At 42.9% G+C, this 22,297-nt stretch overlaps 1 protein-coding gene across 1 annotated transcript in view; it reads left to right on the forward strand.

Moving 5' to 3' along the window:
- Window positions 1–22,297, forward strand: part of PHEX (phosphate regulating endopeptidase X-linked) — a 207,919-nt gene that overhangs the window by 85,142 nt on the left and 100,480 nt on the right. The window contains exon 12 of the mRNA XM_004021961.6: window positions 13,176–13,277. Coding sequence (XP_004022010.1) covers window positions 13,176–13,277 — 102 coding nt within the window. The remainder of the gene's footprint in view (window positions 1–13,175; window positions 13,278–22,297) is intronic.

Here is a 22,297-nt window from a genome sequence, read left to right on the forward strand (position 1 = left end):
AGTCAATCTCCAGACACTGAGTTGTGGTGAAGGGAAGTAAAGCATTATTTGCAAAGCCAAGCAAGGGGAATGGGCAGCTAATAGAAATTCTGAACTCGATGGCTTTTGGGCAAGGGTTTTTAAATGCAACATTAGGAGTGAGGATTGCAAGGTGCATGATCAGCTTGTAGACGTTCTTCTGATTGGTTGTTGATGAGGTGGCAAGGTGATGTTTTGAGAATCTTAAGCACCAGTCTTCTGGTTCCTGCCCATCTGGGGGCTACATGCTTGTGGTTGGCACTTTCCGTCGGGTGGGTCCTGTTTCTGTAAACCAGCTCAAAGATATGCACCAGACTGTTAATATATATCCCTTGAGGAGAAACTAGGAGTCTGATTCAGTTTTTTGGCTAAACTGTTGTATAAGCGGTCATTACTTTTTGCTTGATTGCTTTGCCTTTGTTTCTGCATTCTCTCACTTCTCTAATTATTTAACTGATCAAATCTGCTATTTATAACTCAGGAAAGGCTGGCAAAACTGAAGTTTTTTTCCAAATAAGAAGTAGGGGACACAGAGGGGTCTTGTCACTAGAAAGGCTCTGCAGTGTCTTGCTTGATTTCACCTCTTCTCAAAGCAGTGTTAGCATATATCCCTTTAAAAGCATTAATAGAATCATCTTGACCCATTTTTATAGACTGCCAAGTTCTTATTTCCATGTGAGGGGAGAGAGGATAAGGAGAAGTCAGAAGAGCAAGTTGACAATTTTTATTTTTTATTAAAAAAATTTATTTGGCTACATCGAATCATAGTTGCAGCATGTGGGATCTTTTGTTGTGGTCAGTGGACTTCCTCCTTGTGGCTCAGTAGCTGTGGCACATGGGCTCCAGATCACCCTGGCTCAGTAGTGGTAGCATGGGAGCTTAGTTGTTCTGCGGCATGTGGGGTCTTAGTTCCCATGTGGGATCTTATTTCCCTTACCAGGGCGTGAACCCATGTCCCCTGCATTACAAGGCAGATTCTCAGCCACTGGACCACCAGAGAAGTCCCTGAGACAATTTTAATGCACTAAGATAGGAGAATCTCATTTTCAAAAACCTTTGCTGGAAGGGCAACAGGGGTATGTATGTGCATATGGGACGCACCAGTGTCTGGTGTCTGATGTAGAACACTACGGGCAAAATCTTGGCGTGCAGAGAATGAAAAGGGGATCCCACTTTTAAATAACATTGGTTGAGGGAAAGAACTAAAAACTGCTTGGTATACTGACCAAATAAACTGTGGGTCAGTTTTCTCAGTGTGGGTCCATAAAATCTGAACTAAGTAGATGCTTAACAAAATGCTGCTTTCCCTGGAGGGCTCTCATGCCGAATGTGTCCAATTTTAACATAATAACATTTAATTTTTATATGTTATATTTTGATTTTTAACTCTAAATAATATTTTCTATGGATAAGTTCACCTTATGACTTCTTCTTTAAGTGATTCCTGTTAATGTTTTATGCTGGCTGGTTGGGGCATTAGGTCAAGGTTTGGTGAAGAAATACTATTCCTGTCTTTTTTTTCTTATTTAAAAATTACATCAGGCTTTTGCTGCCTCAGGGAACATGACTTGACTGAAGGTGATGTTATTATGTGATGTTGGAGAATAGTCTAAAGTTAAAAATCAGAAGTGTTCAGTGATTTATCTTCCTAGTTCCAGCATAGTAAAATCATTATTTTTCTTATTTGCATTGATGTGCCAACCAATGACATTAATAACCTTCAAAGATTTCCCTTGTTCTTAAAGTCTGCTGGGGCAGTTCAGCACCATTTCTTAGAAAACATTGTACAGTACATCTGTAGAGTGTGCAAAAAGAAAGAATTGCTTACCTATGATGAGACATCTCAAGACTAGGACAGAGAACAACTGAGGCTCACAGGGAAAGACAAGAGGAAATTGATAATAATTTCTCTCGGTATCTGTGGGGATTAGTTCCAGGAGTCCTAGCAGATACCAAATCTGTGATGCTCAAGTCCCTTACAGAAAATGGTGTAATATTTGCATATAACCTATGCACACCCTCCCAGATACTTTAAATCATCTCTAGATTACTTATAATACCTACTACAATATAAATGCTATATAAATAATTGTTGGCAGGCTGCAGATTCAAGTTTTGCTTCTTGGAACTTTGTGGAATTTTTTTTTCCCAAATATTTTCAATCTGAGCTTGGTTGAATCCATGGATGCAGAACTTGCAGATATAGAGGGCCGACTATACTTGGGTTTTTACATCTGTAAGAGGGCCACAGAAAGATTGAGTTATCAAAGCATGGCTTTAGGGAAGACAGAGGTGGTAAGGGGAGTGGATGGGTATGAGAAGGAAAGGAAGAGGAGGAAGGAAGATGTGTAGGTGTCAACTATTTGTCATTCTTCATCCCAGCAATACCTGATATCTTTTTACCACTTTATTTCCATTTGGGATGCCAATCAGCAAGGTACAGAGCTTTGAAAACCTATGCAAAATGCTTAAAATGTTAATGATTATGAAACCCATGGTTAATACCCAGGAATGGCCAGGGAGGGTCCTAAGAAACCAAGGTGCTTAAAGAGAAATATTTGGAACCACTCAGCATATTTTAATAATTTGTATGTGTTTCATAAAAATGCTCCAAGAAGAAGAGAGGCAAAATGACTTTAAGATTCACCATGGAAATCCCCAGTGGAAATCCCCTAATTCCATTATATATATATGCCAAGATGTCTTGACTTGGATCATGCTTGTTTTGTTTTATTTGATTAACTAATTTTCAACTGTAAGTGAAGCAGATTAGCTTCTGTACTCCTTACTCCAAATAAGGATATTCTCAGCTTTTAATTATTTAGGGGCTTTCTACTATGGCTGCATGTTGGATAGTGTATTGAGAGGAAATCTTTCATTGTCCTCTTGTCCTTATCTGTGAATATCCCTCTTCCTACCAGTATGTTCATGCTGCCAGGATGCATATAGCCCTGTGTGAAAAAAACAAACTTTTTAGAGAACTTCCCTTTTAGCAGAAGATCTTGTTCCTATTCCATGGAGAAAAGACATGCCATTCTACTAGGACTCTTGACCTTCCATCATCTCATCTATACATTCTTCTGCATTCCTGTCTATCATTTTATCCTTCTTGCCTCTCATAATCCTGTCTCATGTCTAAGGTGACTCCTTCCATATATTCTCCAGATCCCATCCCCTTTTGCCTTCTCAGGGACCATACATGTCATTTTTTTCTCTCCCATATTTTCAACCTTTTCCTCTTCACCAGATCCTTTCCACCATGTGTGTGTGTGTGTGTGTGTATAGTTTGCATTTTTATTTTTTTAATTTTTATATTTACTCTATTTTACTTTACAATACTGTATTAGTTTTGCCATACATTGACATGAATCCACCATGGGTGTACATGCGATCCCAAACATGAACCCCCCTCCCACCTCCCTCCCCATAACATCCCTCTGGGTCATCACCGTGCACCAGCCCCAAGCATGCGGTATCCTGCATTGGACATAGACTGTGATTTGATTCTTACATGATAGTATACATGTTTCAATGCCATTCTCCCAAATCATCCCACCCTCTCCCTCTCCCTCTGAGTCTAAAGTCCACTATACGCATCTGTGTCTTTTTTCCTGTCTTGCATATAGGGTCATCATTGCCATCTTTCTAAATTCCATATATATGTGTTAGTATACTGTATTGGTGTTTTTCTTTCTGGCTTACTTCACTCTGTACAATTGGCTCCAGTTTTATCCATCTCATCAGAACTGATTCAAATGTATTCTTTTTAATGGCTGAGTAATACTCCATTGTGTATATGTACCACAGCTTTCTTATCCATTCATCTGCTGATGGGCATCTAGGTAAAGGACTTAATTTTTTAGAGTAGTTTTAAGTTTATAGCTTGAGGAGGAAATTTTTTCCCCCTCTATCCTTCCAGGTTCTTGGCTGAGACCTCCCTATCATAAAAAGACAGACTAATAGGAGAAGAATAGAAGTTTAATAACCTGTATATCTCCTGCATACATGAAAGAGAGCCAGTGAAACTGAGTAACTCTCTAAAATGGCCCAAACCATCACCTTAAATACTATTTCCAGCTGAAGACTAAAGAAGATGTTTGGGAGTGGGGTGGGGGTGGGGGACAGTTAAGGAAATTTATTGGGAAAAGCACAGTGAACAAAGGTATGGTTGTTATGCAGGCTTATAACTTCATGCCTTCTCCATTGATATGAGTTTCTAGAGATTTAGTCAACTTGCTCTTCCTGATTAAGGGAGTGTGTGTGGTGTGTGTTACTCTCTCAGTCATGTCCAACTCTTTGCAACCCCAAATGTTTCTTCCAAGAGGGTAACCTCTTATTCTTTGCAGCTTATTTTGTGTGCGGTTTCTTAAAAGTAATCAATTCAAGATAATCCTTAAGCCAAAGAGACGTATTTTGAGATGGCATAGTCTCTCCATCAACAATGAAATTGAGAGGAAGGTGTAAAGATTTTGTGGAATGGTGATTTCCTTGGTTCTTGCCCTTCTCAGGGGAAAACTTTCAGTCAAGAGGCATTGAGCAGCTTTAAGTAGTAAGAGTGTTATTAGGTAGAGTGAAAGTGCGCTCTGAAAGGATGATAGTGGGCTACCTGGAAACCAGAAGCAGACCTGAAATGGGGTGGCACTAGGTGTGTCCTGCATCGTTTGACACATAGGTTGTTTGACAGCTTTAGGTTATTTGACCTTTCTCCTGATGTGCAGATACTTACCCATAAGTACTGAAGCAAAACCCATGGGGGCAGGGGCAAAAACTGCAATGCTAATTTGTTATGAATATGACATAATGAGCCCTGGGTTACTGTGAGTCACCTTTTAGGTCTTGGTGCCCTGCACCAACCTCTGCTGGCGGTTTTGTCTTGCTTGGTGCTGATATGGCTGGAAACCTAGTGATGGTCCTTGGCCTCAAAAGGGAGGCTCTCTGAATGTGCTGTGACCGCCAGTCAGGTAGTGGAGGGAAAGATGAACCATTCAGGATGGGGTGGGACCTGCTCCTGTCTGACCAGCTACCGAACACTCCTGCCTCCCTTCACGTGCAGTTTCTGCCATTAGCATCACTTACTTTTTTCCTAAACCAAAGGTAAACTTACACTGACATATCACCCAAGGTATATAGTTTACCTTAGAGTTCATTCTTGGTGTTAAACATTCTGTGGGTTTGAATAAATGTATTTTGACATGAGACTACCATTCTAATACCGTACAATGTTTTCACTGCCCTAAAAATTCTGTGTTCTGCCTCTTTATCTCTCCCTACACCTACCCTGCAACCACTGCCTTTTTTTTTTTTTTTGCCTCCATAGTTTTGCCTTTTCTGGAATGTGATATCATTGAAATCATGTAGTATGTAGCCTTTTCAGATTGGTTTCTTTCACTTAGCAATATGCATTTAAGGTTCACTTAGTAATATGTACATAGGCTTCCTCCAAGCCTTCCCATGGGTTGATAGCTCATTTCTTTCTAGCAATGAAAAATGTTCCATATCCTAGATGTACCACAGTTTGTTTATCCAGTCACCTGCTGAAGGACACCGTGTTGTTGTTGTTTAGTTGCTAAGTCGTGTCTGACTCATGGCAACCCAGTGAACTGCAGCACACCAGGCTTCCCTGCCCTTTACTATCTCCTGGAGTTGGCTCAAACTCATGTCGACTGAGTCAGTGATGCTATCTAATCATTTCATGCTTTGCTGACCGCTTGTCTTCTTCCCCTCAATCTTTCCCAGCATCCAGGTATTTTCCAATGAGTTGGCTCTTTGCATCAGGTGGCCAAAGTATTGGAGCTTCGGGCATCAGTCCTTCCAATAAATATTCAGGGTTGATTTCCTTCAGGTATGACTGGTTTAATCTTGCTGTCCAAGGGACTCTTAAGAGTCTTCTCCAGCACCACACTTCAAAAGCATCAGTTCTTTAGTGCTCAGCCTTCTTTATGGTCCAACTCTGACATCTGTATATGACTATTGGAAAAACCATAGCTTTGACTAAACAGACCTTTGTTGGCAAAGTGATGTCTTTGCTTTTTAACACACTGTCTAGGTTTTCATAGCTTTTATTCCAAGGAGCAAGTGTCTTTTAATTTCATGGCTGCAGTCATGATCCACAGTGATTTTAGAGCCCAAGAAAATAAAGTCTGTCACTGTTTCCTTTTAACCCATTTATTTGCCATGAAGTGATGGGACCAGATGCCATGATCTTAGTTTTCTTAATGTTGAGTTTTAAGCCAGCTTTTTCACTCTCCTCTCTCACCTTCATCAAGAGGCTCTTTCATTCCTCTTTGCTTTCCTGCAGTAAGGGTGGTGTCATCTGCATATCTGAGATTACTGATATTTCTCCTGGCAGTCTTGAGTCCAGCTTGTGCTTCATGCAGTCCGGCATTTTGCATGATGTCCTCTACATATAAGTTAAATAAGCAGGGTGACAATATACAGCTTTGACATACTCCTTTCCCAACTTGGAACCAGTCCATTGTTCCATGTCTGGTTCTATCTATTGCTTCTTGACCTGCATATAGGTTTCTCAGGAGGTAGGTAAGTTCAGTTCAGTTCAGTTCAGTTGCTCAGTCATGTCCGACTCTTTGTGACCCCATGAATCGCAGCACGCCGGGCCTCCCTGTCCATCACCGTCTCCCGGAGTTCACTCAGACTCACGTCCATCGAGTCCATGATGCCGTCCAGCCATCTCATCCTCAGTCATCCCCTTCTCCTTCTGCCCCCAATCCCTCCCAGCATCAGAGTTTTTTCCAATGAGTTAGCTCTTCTCATGAGGTCGCCAAAGTACTGGAGCTTCAGCTTTAGCATCATTCCTTCCAAAGAATACCCAGGACTGATCTCCTTTAGAATGGACTGGTTGGATCTCCTTGCAGTCCAAGGGACTCTCAAGAGTCTTCTCCAACACCACAGTTCAAAAGCATCAGTTCTTCAGTGCTCAGCCTTCTTCACAGTCCAACTCTCACATTCATACATGACCACAGGAAAAACCATAGCCTTAACTAGATGGACCTTAGTTGGCAAAGTAATGTCTCTACTTTTGAATATACTATCTAGGTAGGTCATAACTTTTCTTCCAAGGAGTAAGCATCTTTTAATTTCACGGCTGCAGTCACCATCTGCAGTGATTTTGGAGCCCAGAAAAATAAAGTCTGATACTGTTTTCACTGTTTCCCATCTATTTCCCATGAAGTGATGGGACCGGATGCCGTGATCTTCATTTTCATAATGTTGAGCTTTAAGCCAACTTTTTCACTTTTTTACTCTCCTCTTTCACTTTCATCAAGAGGCTTTTTAGCTCCTCTTCACTTTCTGCCATAAGGGTGGTGTCATCTGCATATCTGAGGTTATTGATATTAATATTTCTCCCAGCAGTCTTGATTCCAGCTTGTATTTCTTCCAGTCCAGCGTTTCTCACGATGTACTCTGTATATAAGTTAAATAAGCAGGGTTAAATATATATTTCACTTATACAATAAGTTAAATACAGCCTTGACGTACTCCTTTTCCTATTTGGAACCAGTCTGTTGTTCCATGTCCAGTTCTAACTGTTGCTTCCTGACCTGCATACAGATTTCTCAAGAGGCAGGTCAGGTGGTCTGTATTCCCATCTCTCTCAGAATTGTCCACAGTTTATTGTGATCCACACAGTCAAAGGCTTTGGCATAGTCAATAAAGCAGAAAGACTCTTGCTTTTTCTATGATCCAGCGGATGTTGGCAATTTGATCTCTGGTTCCTCTGCCTTTTCTAAAACCAGCTTGTACATCAGGGAGTTCACGGTTCACGTATTGCTGAAGCCTGGCTTGAAGAATTTTGAGCATTACTTTACTAGCATGCAAGATGAGTGCAATTGTGCGGTAGTTTGAGCATTCTTTGGCATTGCCTTTCTTTGGGATTGGAGTGAAAACTGACCTTTTCCAGTCCTGTGGCCCACTGCTGAGTTTTCCAAATTTGCTGGCCTATTGAGTGCAACATTTTCACAGCATCATCTTTCAGGATTTGAAATAGCTCAACTGGAATTCCATCACCTCCACTAGCTTTGTTCGTAGTGATGCTTTCTAAGGCCCACTTGACTTCACATTCCAGGATGTCTGGCTCTAGATTAGTGATCACATCATCATGATTATCTGGGTCGTGAAGATCTTTTTTGTACAGTTCTTCTGTGTATTCTTGCCATGTCTTCTTAATATCTTCTGCTTCTGTTAGGTCCATACCATTTCTGTCCTTTATCGAGCCCATCTTTGCATGAAATGTTCCCTTGGTATCTCTAATTTTCTTGAAGAGATCTCTAGTCTTTCCCATTCTGTTCTTTTGCTCTGTTTCTTTGCATTGATCTCTGAGGAAGGCTTTCTTATCTCTTCTTGCTATTCTTTGAAATTCTGCATTCAGATGCGTATATCTTTCCTTTTCTCCTTTGCTTTTCGCCTCTCTTCTTTTCATAGCTATTTGTAAGGCCTCCCCAGACAGCCATTTTGCTTGTTTGCATTTCTTTTCCATGGGGATGGTCTTGATCCCTGTCTCCTGTGCAATGTCACGAACCTCATTCCATAGTTCATCAGGCACTCTATCTATCAGATCTAGGCCCTTAAATCTATTTCTCACTTCCACTGTATAATCATAAGGGATTTGATTTAGGTCATACCTGAATGGTCTAGCAGTTTTCCCTACTTTCTTCACTTTGAGTCTGAATTTGGTAATAAGGAGTTCATGATCTGAGCCACAGTCAGCTCCTGGTCTTGTTTTTGTTGACTGTATAGAGCTTCTCCATCTTTGGCTGCAAAGAATATAATCAATCTGATGACCATCTGGTGATGTCCATGTGTAGAGTCTTCTCTTGTGTTGTTGGAAGAGGGTGTTTGCTATGACCAGTGCATTGTCTTGGCAAAACTCTATTAGTCTTTGCCCTGCTTCATTCCGCATTCCAAGGCCAAATTTGCCTGTTACTCCAGGTGTTTCTTGACTTCCTACTTTTGCATTCCAGTCCCCTATAATGAAAAGGAGGTAGGTAAGGGAGTCTGGTATTCCCAACTCTAAGAATTTTCCACAAAGTGTGATCCACACAGTCAAAGGCTTTAGTGTAGTCAATGAAACAGACATAGATATTTTTCTGGAATTCCCTTGCTTTTTGATGATCCAGTGGATGTTGGCAATTTGATCTCTGGTTTCTCTGCCTTTTCTAAACTCAGCTTGTACATCTGGAAGTTCTTGATTCACTTACTGTTGAAGCCTAGCTTGAAGAATTTTGAGTGTTACCTTGCTAGCATGTGCAATGAGCACAATTGTGTGGTAGTTTGAGCATTCTTTGGCACTGCCTTTCTTTGGGATTGGAATGAAAACTGACCTTTTCCAGTCCTTTGGCCACTGCTGAGTTTTCCAAATTTGGTGGCATACATAAAGTGCAGCACTTTTACAGCATCATCTTTTAGGGTTTGAAATAACTCAGTTGGAATTCCATCACCTCCACTAGCTTTGTTCATAGCAATGCTTCCTAAGGCCCAGTTGAGTTCACATTCCAGGATGTCTGGCTCTAGGTGAGTGATCACACCATTGTGGTTATCTGGGTCATTAAGATCTTTTTTGTATATTTCTTCTGTGTATTCTTGCCATGTCTTCTTAATATCTTCTGCTTCTGTTAGGTCCATACCATTTCTGTCCTTTATTGAGCCCATCTTTGCATGAAATGTTCCCTTGGCATCTCTAATTTTCTTGAAGAGATCTCTAGCCTTTCCCATTCTGTTGTTTTCCTCCATTTCTTTGCATTGTTCACTTAAGAAGGCTTTTTTTATCTCTCCTTGCTATTCTTTGGAACTCTGCATTCATACTGGTGTCTTTCCTTTTCTCCTTTGCCTTTCACTTCTTTTCTCAGCTATTTGTAAGGCCTTCTCAGACAACCATTTTGCCTTTTTGCATTTCTTTTTCTTGGAGATGATTTTTATCACCACCTCTTGTACAGTGTTATGAAGCTCCATCCATAGTTCTTCAGGAACTCTATCAGATCTAATTCCTTGAATCTATTTGTTACTTCCACTATATTATCATAAGGGATTAGGTCATACCTGAATGGCCTAGTGCTTTTCCCTACTTTCTTCAATTTAAGTCTGAATTTTGCAATAATCAGTTCATTATCTGAGCCAGAGTCAGCTCCCAGTCCTGGTTTTGCTGACTATATAGAGCTTCTCCACTTTGGATGCAAAGAATATAGTCAGTGTGATTTCAGTATTGACCATCTGGTGATGTTCATGTGTAGAGTCTTCTCCTGTGTTGTTGGAAGACGGTATTTGCTATGACCAGTGTGTTCTCTTGGCAAAACTCTATTAGCCTTTGCCCTGCTTGATTTTGTACTCCAAGGCCAAACTTGCCTGTTACTCCAGGTATCTCTTGACTTCCTACTTTTGCATTCCAGTCCCCTATGATGTAAGAGAGAATAACGGTTGAAAATGAAACAAAGTTAAATAATGTGTATACATGGGAATTGAAAGTCGCTCAGTGGTGTCCGACTGTTTGCAACCCCATGGATTATACAGTTTATGGAATTCTCTAGGCCAGAATACTGGAGTGGATAGCCATTCTCTTCTCCAGGGGATCTTCCCAACCCAGGGATTGAACCCAGGTCTCCCGCATCGCAGGCAGATTCTTTACTGCTGATCCATAAGGGAAGCAACATGGGAGAGACCTGGGAAAACTGAGCAACTCGCCAAAATGGCCATAGCCTTACCTTAAATCTTCAGGGACATGAAGGGGACATAAATGTTGGGACTGAGGATTGTCAGTTATGGGACAACACAGGAAAAGTGCTGTAAAGCAGGGTGATTGTGATGCAGATTTAAGCCCATGACTTCTCCATTGATAAGACCTTCTGGAGATTCAGTCATCCTCCTCTGCCAGGTACAGAGAGGGAGACACCCTTACAAATGGAGATTTCCCTTACAAATGAATAGATATTTCTTCAAAAGGGGAACTGCTATTTGGTTTTCAGATCCCTTCTGTCTTCTGTTCCTCCAAAAATAACCAGCTTAAAACAATTGATATGGAAAAGAGACATATTTTAGGGGGCAAACTTTGCTCCCCTGCAGTGATGTCATAAAGACTTAGGGGTGCTGGTACTGCAGAGGCAAAAGATTAGTCCCTGTAGATTTCCTTATTGTTTCAGCATCCTCCTCCTGTGGGTTTTCGGTTTGAAATGGCCACTGCTGCAAGTCTCCTGGTTTTCTTCTACCTTTCTGATGTTTTCCTCTGATTTATGAGGAACATTTCCTCTGATTTAGGAGTTCCTGGCCTCAGTACTGTCTTTACCTCTGAGGTCAGGTCCTGGCTCTGGCCCTTCCTAGCTGGAAGAGCTGGGTGGAAGGGATCATGGGGTCTTTTGAGTCCTAACTTCCTCATCTGTAGCATAAGTGGCTTCTTCTACGTCTGTGAGTCTTCATCCTGGTTACATATTAGAATCACCTGGGGGTGGGGGTTGCCGTTGAACCTCTCAGTGCTCAGGTCTCACCCTGAAACAATGACATCAGCATTGTTTAAACCCCTCCCAGTCCACCTTCCCTCCCCAAGATCCCAGTGAGAATGAGTGACTTAATGATTTTAAAGGACCTTTGCTCTTCTGTCATTTCAAGTCTTCATCGTGCCCCAATCTCAAGTAGAGATTTCTTTTTTTTTAATGTTTTTACTAAGTTGGGAAGAAATAGCTGTGAAGTACCCCCCTCCATCTGCTGTTTGTTCTTATTTACATACGGTGGAACCCAGCCCACTGATTTCCAGCTCTCATTCCCTTACAAATGTTATTGAACTGAAAACATAGCTGAAAACTTATTAAACAGAAAAAAATTATTTTGAGCTCCATGCTGACAATTCATTATAGAACCAAGGAAACATCTCAACTTCTTTCTTTCTAGAATTAATGCTAAAAATGGATTTGCAACTCCGTAGTCGCAAATGAAAATTTTCATTCTGATGCCAAACCTAGTATTTTATTCTTTCTTGAGTATCCGATTAGGAAAACTGAAGCATCTTTGTAGGAAAGTGGAATTTCGATTGATTTGTACCCATAGACAGGCAGGGCCTCCCCAGACTGCTCCATGTGGGCCGCTGAAATTAAATGTTAGCATATTTCCCCCAGTCTTCTCTGTTGACCAACAAATGCTGGAGGAAAAGCCAGGGCAAACACATCATGGATGTGGGTGTAGTTGAACCCTTGGAACACTTTGAAACAGGTCTTTTAGAAGACAGCGTTTCTGTAGCAGCTCCCTTTAGAACTACCATTTTGGGCTTGAAATAACAGAAGACTTTTCAGAGCTGTCAGAGAGGAGAAGGGGAGTAGGAAGAGGACAGAGAACAGTCAAGCATCTGGCACTAACGTGGAGAGAACTGGGGTCCTGATGTAAGTCTGATTTATGTTGAGCAATATCCTTTAGTGTGGAGAAGGCAATGGCACCCCACTCCAGTAGTCTTGCCTGGAAAATCCCATGGACAGAGGAGCCTGGTAGGCTGCAGTCCATGGGGTCGCTAGGAGTTGGACACCACTGAGCGACTTCCCTTTCACTTTTCACTTTCATGCATTGGAGAAGGAAATGGCAACCCACTTCAGTATCCTTGCCTGGAGAATTCCAGGGACGGGGGAGCCTAGTTGTCTGCCGTCTCTGGGGTCGCACAGAGTCGGACATGACTGAAGCGACTTAGCATCCACAGCATCCGCAGCATCCTTTAGTGTGCTGGCTCTCGCGCCTGTTTCTCTGTTAACAGTATATCTTTCAATGGTTCACTCACTTTCTTCTGTGATACTGGTCTGAAATACAGAGCCCATGCTTGTTTCCCTAAAATTCTTATTAACTTACTGAAATTAGTTGCATCCTTGATAAGGGTGGACTCCCTTTAGTAGCTACAGGTAAGTTATTCATCACAACCTATGGTGAATTCCTTTTCCCATATAATCCTATTACGACCAGGCCATCACATTGTTCTTAAGGGAAGAAATGGTTAGTTTTCTTCTAGCAGTGGGGGAAAAAGGCATTTCCCTGAAAGAAGAAATTCTGCCAGAGCATGCAGTGAATCTGAAGGGAGCTTCTTTCCCACTGTGTTTAGCATTGGACTGTTTATCGTGGCCCAGAAAACCTTGTCTGAAGCTTCTTGGTTTTGACTTGCTTCTTTGGGTATTTTCTTATAGATGGAGGAATTGATTGAGGGTGTTCGATGGGCCTTTATTGACATGCTGGAGAAAGAAAACGAGTGGATGGATGCAGGGACAAAAAGGAAAGCCAAAGAAAAGGTAAGGATTCCTTTGGATGAAAAAAAAAATATGACTTTTGGTTTAATGGATTTTCATGCTCCCCATCGACTGTGTGGTAGATTTTTATATTGACTGAGCCATTGACTCCGAATGACCCCAGAGTCAGTTATCTGTTTTGGGATGAATATGGAGGTTTTATTACCAGGAGGTAAGAGAAAATAAGATCTGACTTACTCAAACTGCATTTTCAAATACCTTGCATTTTCAAATACCTTGTAATTCAACCTTTCCCTCTCTCCTAATTGCTGGCTGTAAGAGCCACATGGCTTACTGCCCAGCGAATTTTGCCATTAAACCGTCATTGGCTATGGCAGAATGCAGAGCAGTGGGGAGCCAGGGGGAGCAGCTGGCAGAAGAGCCCTCAAGGCACAAAGAAGAAAAACCCATATTGGCTGTGTGTCCTTCTGCTCCATGCACCACGTGCACCAGTGTCCTCGGGCAGATACTTTACTGTAACCAAGCAGATCTACTTCCTGACCCGTCACTTTATGCAAATGATCCAAAGAGCGTGCTTATAAATGGGAGACCATTGTGTAGGAATACAAACATGTTTCCTAATAGAAGCAGATGCTTGCTTGTCCTTGTAAAACTTTCTGGTACCATGCAGCAAGATAAAGAAATAAGTGAGAAAAGTAGCAGCAGCCTGGCTGTTTGAAAATAAAGAATGGGGCCCATCTTGAATTCTAAGTATTCTGATGGAGCTGGAGCTCACATGGTTAGGAAATGCCTCAATATTCTTAACAGGTGCTGCTCTTCTGCTTGGAGACTGCACTTAGGAGCATTTCTTCTTTAGGTCCATGGACCATCTATAACTTTCTGGGTCCCTCCCTAGCAAGGTCTGACACAGTGGATTGAGGGTGCAGTCTGAACATTTGTGATTGTAACTAATCTCCCTGGTGATTCTTATCCTTTGGCAGGCCTCAGGAACACTGCTTAGAGTCATACTGAGTCATGCTGAGCAAAACATTTTTTTTTGCGTTATGGTCAAGGGACAAAGGGGAAAAGGGTTTTCAGAGCAGGGAAGCGACTCTGTATGATACCATAATGGTAGTTACATATGAGTGTACATCTGTCCAAACCCATAGAATATGCGGCCCTGAGAATGAACCATAATGTAAACTGTGAACTCTGGGTGATAACGATGTGTCAATGCAGGTTCATCGATTGCAATGGATGTCCTACTCTGGTGGGGATATTGATAATGGGGGAGGTATGTACTGGCTGGCCACTATGTAGGAACTCTGTACTTTCTGCTCAATTTTGCTATGACCCTAAAACTATTCCTTGGACTTCAAGGAGATCAAACTAGTCAGTCCTAAAGGAAATTAGTCCTGAATATACATTGGAAGGACTGATGCTGAAGCTGAAGCTCCAATACTTTGGCCACTTCATGCGAAGAACTGACTCTTTAGAAAAGACCCTGATGCTGGAAAGATTGAAGGAAGCAGGAGAAGGGGACGACAGAGGATGAGATGGTTGAATGGCATCACTGACTCGATGGATATGAGTTTGAGCAGGCTCCAGGAGCTGGTGATGGACTGGGAAGTCTGGCGGGCTACAGTAAGTGGGGTTGCAAAGAGTTGGACACAACTGAGTGACTGAACTAAAACTACATAATAAAGTTTATTTAACAAAATAAGAGGGCGACATTCTGGGAATGCTTAGCCTTGTTGAAATGAGAATGTGCCGAGGTTCGGCACAGATATTTTCTAGAGCTTTAATACACCTCAGATGAATAAACATTGCCACAGATATTTTTGTCGATAGACATGAAAAGCCTGTTCAGTGTTTATAGTGAAGAAAGAACTTGCCGGGGGAGGAAGGGGGCAGTGGTGTTGGAGGAAGACAGAGGGTGAGTTTGATTGTTTTTTCCTGTTTGAGAATCTGTCACGTCTGTCTCAAGTCAGGTTAGGCACATGCTGATGAAGGCAAGAGGAGCACGCGGGTTGTGATGAGAAGCTCTCCAGATGGTTGACGAAACTTTTTGCACCAACATGTCTTTGTTGTTTGAAGGCTTCATTTAGTTGCTGGGCTAGCTTATGATATCTGAAACAGAGCATGTCTTACACTGGGCAGTTGAGAGCACAGCACAGTGGGAGCTCTTGATCCTAGCCTGAGCCATTGTAGACTGAGAGTCACTGGTGTGGAGGGTGGGTTGGAGTGAGGTGTGTGGGTTATGAATGGCTAGATACCAAGGGAATGCTCTGGGCACCGCAATCAGTTCTTTGAAAAGTATGGCTGGTGATTGTCTTCAGGGCTGTGTAAGGGAGTGGTTGCCTTATAGTTGGGCCCTCTGGGCAAGTAGTCATGGGTCCTTCTTGAAGGAGGATTATTCTCAGTCTTTCTAATATTAGACACAATCTTGTTCACCCTTTGAGTTGCTTTCCAGTCTTATATTTTATTTCAAGGAGAACCCTCACCTTTTCTTCTGAAAGTACTCTTTGAACACTCTGCTGTCTTTGAGCTGAGTTCAGCCTGGCAGGAACTCACACTGGTTCCTCGACAGGTGCACATATCAAAGGTAGTTGTCCTGTTGGATGACACGAGGTTCCTGGAGCATATGTTGAATTTCAGAGCTCAGAGCAGTTCCTTTAATTAAAGGCAAGAAAGAAGGAATATTGTCTAAGAATTTCCAGCAGTTTTCCAAGGCAGGTCTGGCTCTGGACCCCAGAAGATGAGATTTTCTTTTCTAAATTAAGTGAACCTGCAGATCTGGCAGTGACCTCTGGGTGGAGCTCGTAGAACTCATAAAGACAACATTTAGGAAGCTGAAGGCTTTTATGCAGCTTTCTGCTTTGGGGTTGTTTTTGAAAAATTATTCTTTTTCTTGTCTTTTTGCTATGCTGTCCTCAATTTGATTGCCTTTTAATAGTCAACAAGAAAGAAGAGGCTCTACCTAATCATGCCTTGAATCTTAGATGGAAATCTCTGACTATCTTAGGGGCTTTGTCTTTCTGATACTGAGTAGCCCCTGCATTAAGACAGGATTTGCCTGCATCTGAAGTGGAGGTGAATAATTCGCCTGCTCTTCCTGGTATGACTTGGCACTGTTCTTTGGGCATGTGTTGTATGCAGTATATCACCCAGGCGGAAGATTTCTCATCAATAATAGTGCCCACACTGGGCCAATGCTGAGTCACTTGGCAACCCATTGGGAAAGCTGCAAAAATGTTCTGATTTGTGATGGGGAGAAGCTTTTCTTTCCTTCACAATCAGGCTCTGGTCTGCAACTAATTACAGCACCTCCTAAGGGATGTTGACCTTAGCATTCCCCAGTGACCTGCCTCCTGAGTGGGGAGGGTCCAGATGCCTAACACCTTGGCTCTTGTGGTGGTTACTCCAGTCTCAGAACAGAAGCATGGGGCTGTGGCTTTGTGTGTTCTTTCCTAAGGGTGATCACTGTAAAAGATAAACAAGGAAGCCTCTGCTTCCATGAATGAAGGATGGAAGTCTCCATCCTCAGTCTCCCTGCCTTTCCACTCAGTAGATCACAAGTGGTTTTGTGTTGTGAAACCAACAGCATAGGTTTCAAAATGGAAATTTAGTCTGATCAAATAGGTACCAATTTTTGTTTAGGATTCTATGTTCCCTGCAAGCATATGCTCTTATTATAAACAAGCAGCAAAGGACTGGAGGCCTGCTAATTTTTTCCAGCTGTCATAGCTATTGAATGAGTGTAAGATGAAACAAATTACTTCAGGGGCATCTTCTAGAAGATTTGCCTTTTCCAGAACAGAGTAAGAGAATCGCAAGGTCACCCCACTACATAATGTTTGTGAGGCCTGCAGGAAGGGATATAGCACTGCCTTTGGCTGCTCTGGAGGCAGGAGCCAGGCTTGTGCAGGTGAGCCCTGTGTCAGAGCAGGAGGAACTTGGCTGACCTCCAGCTGGATTCAGTTCTGTAGCCAAAAGCCGGATTCTTTGTAGATATTTGTGCTCTTTACCCCTGCAACTTTTGCTTGGCAGACCACCACCCTTTGTGAAAAAGACCCTGAGGGAACTCCTAGGACTGCAGCATTCTCAGGAGGCTGTGAATGGCTTTAATTTTAGCCATAGCAGATACAGAGGGTTTCCAGAAGTCTGTCTCATGGTCCCATCAACACGAGCATGTGACTCCCAGGCACATGCTCTGGGCACGGTGGGAAGAGTTTTCCTACAGAGGGCCAAATAGAGGTTGAGCTCACATCTTTGGCTTTGTCTCTGTTGGGGAGGGAAAATAACCTTTCCTTCCCTCCTTCTAAGTTCTTAACTGGGGTCCATATAACAACAACAACAACAACAACAACAACAACAACAACAACAAAATAGATTAACACAAGAAAAACAAACAGAAGTCCACTAACATGTATATCTCATACACATGGGAGAGAAACTCAGAAAAATGAGTAACTCAGAGAAGTGGCTTAGAACTCTGGCTTGTGTGTCACCTAAAACGAAGAACAATACATTTGTAGAGAAATAGGAAGAAAAATAGGTGAAGGACTGGGAAATGTGACATGCTGCAGTCCATGGGATTGTAAAGTGTTGGACATGACTGAGTGACTGAACAGCAAGAGAAGAAAAAAGGGAAAGTAATTTTACCCTTCCAAAAGTGGCAGATGGTGGGAGTGTAAATACACGGGAAAACTAATGATAGATACAGGCTAGTTAGTAGACTGTTATATGGAGTCTTCTGCTGCTGTCTTCAGGCCTACAGTGTCTCAAGTTGTCTCAATGATTCCCTTTTGTCCTCCCTGGTAGAGGTGGCAGGAGGGACATCTTTAGAAAGTTATCTCCTCCTTTTAGGCAAACTGGGGGAGGGCAGGAGCTTTTCTTGTATCTGTTGCTTCTCAATTGCCTAGTTGCCTTCAGCTCAAAATAATTTTTATGTCAAAGAGGCATATTTTGGGGTGTAAATCTGGTTTGCTTTATCTTTAGTCTCTGCTCAGATCTAGTTATTGGAATTGCCCCAGGTATATCCGGTCTTTAGGGGCTTCCCAGGTGGCTTAGCAATAAAGAATCCATCTGCTATACAGGAGACATGGGTTCGATCCTTGGGTTGGGAAGATCTCCTGGAGAAAGAAATGGCAACCCACTCCAGTATTCTTGCCTGGAGAATTCCCATGGACAGAGGAGCCCAGCAGGATAGAGTCCATGGAGTTGCAGAGAGTCTGACATGACTTAGTAACTAGAGAGCAACAATAACATCTAGTCTTTACCACCCATGTGGGTGTCTTGCCCCCATCCAAGCCCAGTGATTCTCAGGGTGTGCTTCTAGACCACCAGCAGCAGCCTCACTGAGGACTCCTTAGACACGCAGATTTTCAGGACCACCCCAGACCTGGTGAGCTGGGGGAGGGGAACCCTCTGCCGTTGCCATTACCATTTCACTGCTCATCTCTCTGACTTCACCTGCCAGCATCTGTATTTCCCCGACAGCTTTGTCTTCCCACTGGAGTGTGCTAGGCCACTCCCACAGAGGGCTCAGTGGACTGGGGAACTGATGATTGATGTGATTGATGGGGGTTGCCACAGCCCCTTCCTCCCTTGAGTGTGCTCTGCTCTCGCTCCCGCTGGCTCCATGAGATAGGCTTAGTGGAGTGTGTGTCTTTCTTCATGGACTTCATGGTCCTCTTGTAGTGTTTGGTGTCTCTTTCACATCCCAGATGAACTGCTTGCGGTTTAGTCCTTGTCTTGGGATCTGCACCTGGGGGCTTCCCACCTAGGAGACAGCCTCTGGGGTGTGACTTTTCCTGTCCTCCCTCTCCTTAAGGTGACAGTGCATGTCACTTCATCTGGATGCTAGCACCACTTCAGTACATTCAGTCCTGCAGATGTATCTGGAGCCAACAGCGGGCCGGGTACTGGACTCGGAGCTGCAGATTCAGAGATGAGCCATTGTTTGCACTTCTAGGAGAGCACAACAGTGATAGGGATTCCGAGACGATGGAGAGAAGTGTTCATGTGATGGGGACACAGAGCGATCCTGTGGGTCTAGAGGAGGAATCTCTGAGCCCACACAGCCTGAGTGAGGGCACTGACGTGGGGAGTGCCCATGCTTCCACCTTTGTCCCCTGTCACAGCCCTTGTTCCTGCTGCCTGGGAGCATGGCTCCTTTGGCTCTTCCTTCCTTATCAAACCCAACAACTTTGCCTCCAGCTGTCACTTTCCTTTGCTACCTTCACTCCTGCCTCATCTCACATATTCCTTTTAAATTGCTTTGTGGAAGAAAAGGAAGGGAAGGGCTTTTGTCAAACTGTCTCCTTGCTCTTGCCTGTGACAGGTTCAAGCCTGTGTGCGTAGGTACTTAAGATTGCCGTCACGCTGGTTCGTTCATCCACTCCGGTGCCCGGCCAGGAACACATAGGGACTGACAAAATGGCAGGTGACCCATCTTTTGGTCTCCCCCCACCTTGCCTGGATCACGGGCTCACACTGGCTGCCATCTTGAGCTTGCTGACGCTCTCTGGCTCTGCGTCTCTGTCTCTGCCATGCGCACAGTCAGGCCAAGGTAGTGGCCTTCCCACTTGTTCCTTCTCTGCCTCACTGGCCCCAACAGAAAGTATGGTACAGAAGCCTTCAGACTTTGGAGAAAGACTGCTGTGGCTCAAAGTCCATGCCTACCGCTTGTTGGCTGTGGAATGACTTAACCTTTCCAACCCTCAGTTTTCACATCTGTAAAATGGTGAGATCAGTACCTACCTCAGAGATTTGTCATGAAGAGTTAATATACCTAAAGTAGTTAGAAGAGCGCCTGGAGCATGAGAAAGCCTTTCCAAGTGTGCTCAGCTGTCTCTTCTGAACTGTTGTCCTGAGCAGGAGGGGGGACTTTGGCTGCACTGGCTGCTGAGAGGTGGGAAAATAGGTTCCGTGTGTCCAGGCTGTTTTGTTTTCCTCTGAGGGCCCTCTTAACTTTTAGATGCTTTAATGCTTTTTTTTCAGAACACTGTCCTTCTCTGTAGTCCTTTCAGGGCACTTAATAGTGAGCAGCCCCTCCTGAGAGGGTGATGGGATGGGAGTACCTTGCCTTTTTCTCTGTGGATTTTAGATTTTCTTGTTTTGAACAAGTTCAGTGTTATCTTTGTAATACACTTTTTAAATACAAAAGCAAGTATTTGGTGTAAGTAGTAGTTTGTTGAAAGGGCTTCCCAGGTGGCTTAGTGGTAAAGAATCCACCTGCCAAGCAAGAGATGTGGGTTCGATCCCTGGATCGGGAAGATCCCCTGGAGAAGGGCATGGCTACCCTCTCCATGGACAGAGGAACCTGGCGGGCCACAGTCCATGGGGTCACAGAGTTAGACACGACTGAGCGACTAAACAGCAGCAGCAGTAGTTTGCTGCACATAGTTACCAGAGGCATGCAATTACCTGATACCTTGTTGGAGTGGGGTTATTTCAATTGAGTTTTGGTGTTCTAGATAAACCCTTGTGGAAATGTTGTTTTGGACAGTGTTAGATGCCACTGGTTCTCATACTTGAGTTGCAGTGACACCCCCTGGAGGGCTTGTTAAAACCCAGATGGCCAAGCCTCACCTGCAGATTTTTTGGTAGTTCTGCCCTGATTAAGTACTGGGACACTCAGAACCCACCCAGGCCACCCACTCCATTGTTGCTTCAGCTTCTAAAATAGTCCTTGTTATGGATACGAAGGTTCCTTCTTGGGCACTTCCACCCTTAGACTTCATATCTGTCCCCAGGAGCTCTGTGGGATATACCTTCCACATGAAAGCCCTTCCAGTGTTTGAAGGTGTTTAAATGTTTTCCTGTATCAGATAGAACGTCTCTCATGTTCCTCATTAAATTAATAAGCCTAATATACCAGGTAGATGTTGTAAATGCTTCACATATATTAACTACATCAAAACCATGATACCTGTATGAGGATGCTCAAGTTGTTTCATTTTACAGGTGAGAAAACTATGGCACAGAGAGGGCAAGCAAGCTTGCTCAAGGTCACACAGCCAGTAGGTGGCAGAGCTGGAACTCAATCCCTGGCAGTCTGGTTTCAGAGTCTGTGCTTTCATCCACAGGGCCAGTGGGTCTCTAAGTATGGTCCTCAGGCCAGCAGCATGGACTTCACTTAGGAACTAGCTGAAAATGCAGATTCTTGGCCCCGCCCCAAATCTATAGAATCAGAAACTCTGGGAGGAGACCTAAGAACCTGCATTTTAGTATAAGCCCTCTGGGTGATTCTGAAGCTGCCGGAGTGTGGGATTCACTGCTCTCTGCTGTGGTTCTGATGCCTCATCCTGCTGGCTGCTCTCCAGCTTTTCAACATCTTTTTTGAAAGCTCAAGTTCAAAGCTGAACACAATATTCTAGATATGGTCCAACTTGCACAGCACAATGGGAATATTATTACTGCCTTTGTTTTGCATACAAATTATATTGGAAATCGGAAGTTTATATTATGGCTATCTTTTCCCCTCAGTCATGTCACTGTTGACTCATAACGAATTTACAGACAGTTAATTTCTAGGTCTTTTTTTTTTTAAATCCCACAAGAAGTGTCATTAAGCCCTATTGCTCCTGTCATAAGCTTGGCATTTTGTTAAACCCTCATCCTAGAACTTTACATTAATTCATATTAAAAATCCGTTTAGCTTTGGTCATGGCTCTGGTTTTTAAAAAGTGTATGTTTCTGGATCTCCTATATGTTTATTATTTTTGCTGCAAAAATCTATGCTTGTTAAAGAAAATCTTGAAGGTAGAGTATAACAGTAGAAAGAAAATTATTGCTAGTGCCATCACACGAACATAACCACTGCTAACATTTTGATATATCACTTTGTATTTTTTCCCTGTGCATAGGCTTGAAAAATGCTGTATATATAAATTTGATTCTTTTTTCTCATATTTTAAGCATTTCTCTTGTTATTGCACAATCTTTTTTTCTTTCTTTTTTCTTTTTTTTCATAGTCTTCATAAAAGAATTTTCACTGTTATTGCATAGTCTTCCAGTGGTTATACAGGAGATCACTTAAATATTTCTCCATAGTTGGGTATTTAGGTTGTGCTATT

The sequence above is a fragment of the Ovis aries genome, chromosome X (genome assembly GCF_016772045.2).
Source record: "Ovis aries strain OAR_USU_Benz2616 breed Rambouillet chromosome X, ARS-UI_Ramb_v3.0, whole genome shotgun sequence".
NCBI lineage: Eukaryota > Metazoa > Chordata > Mammalia > Artiodactyla > Bovidae > Ovis > Ovis aries.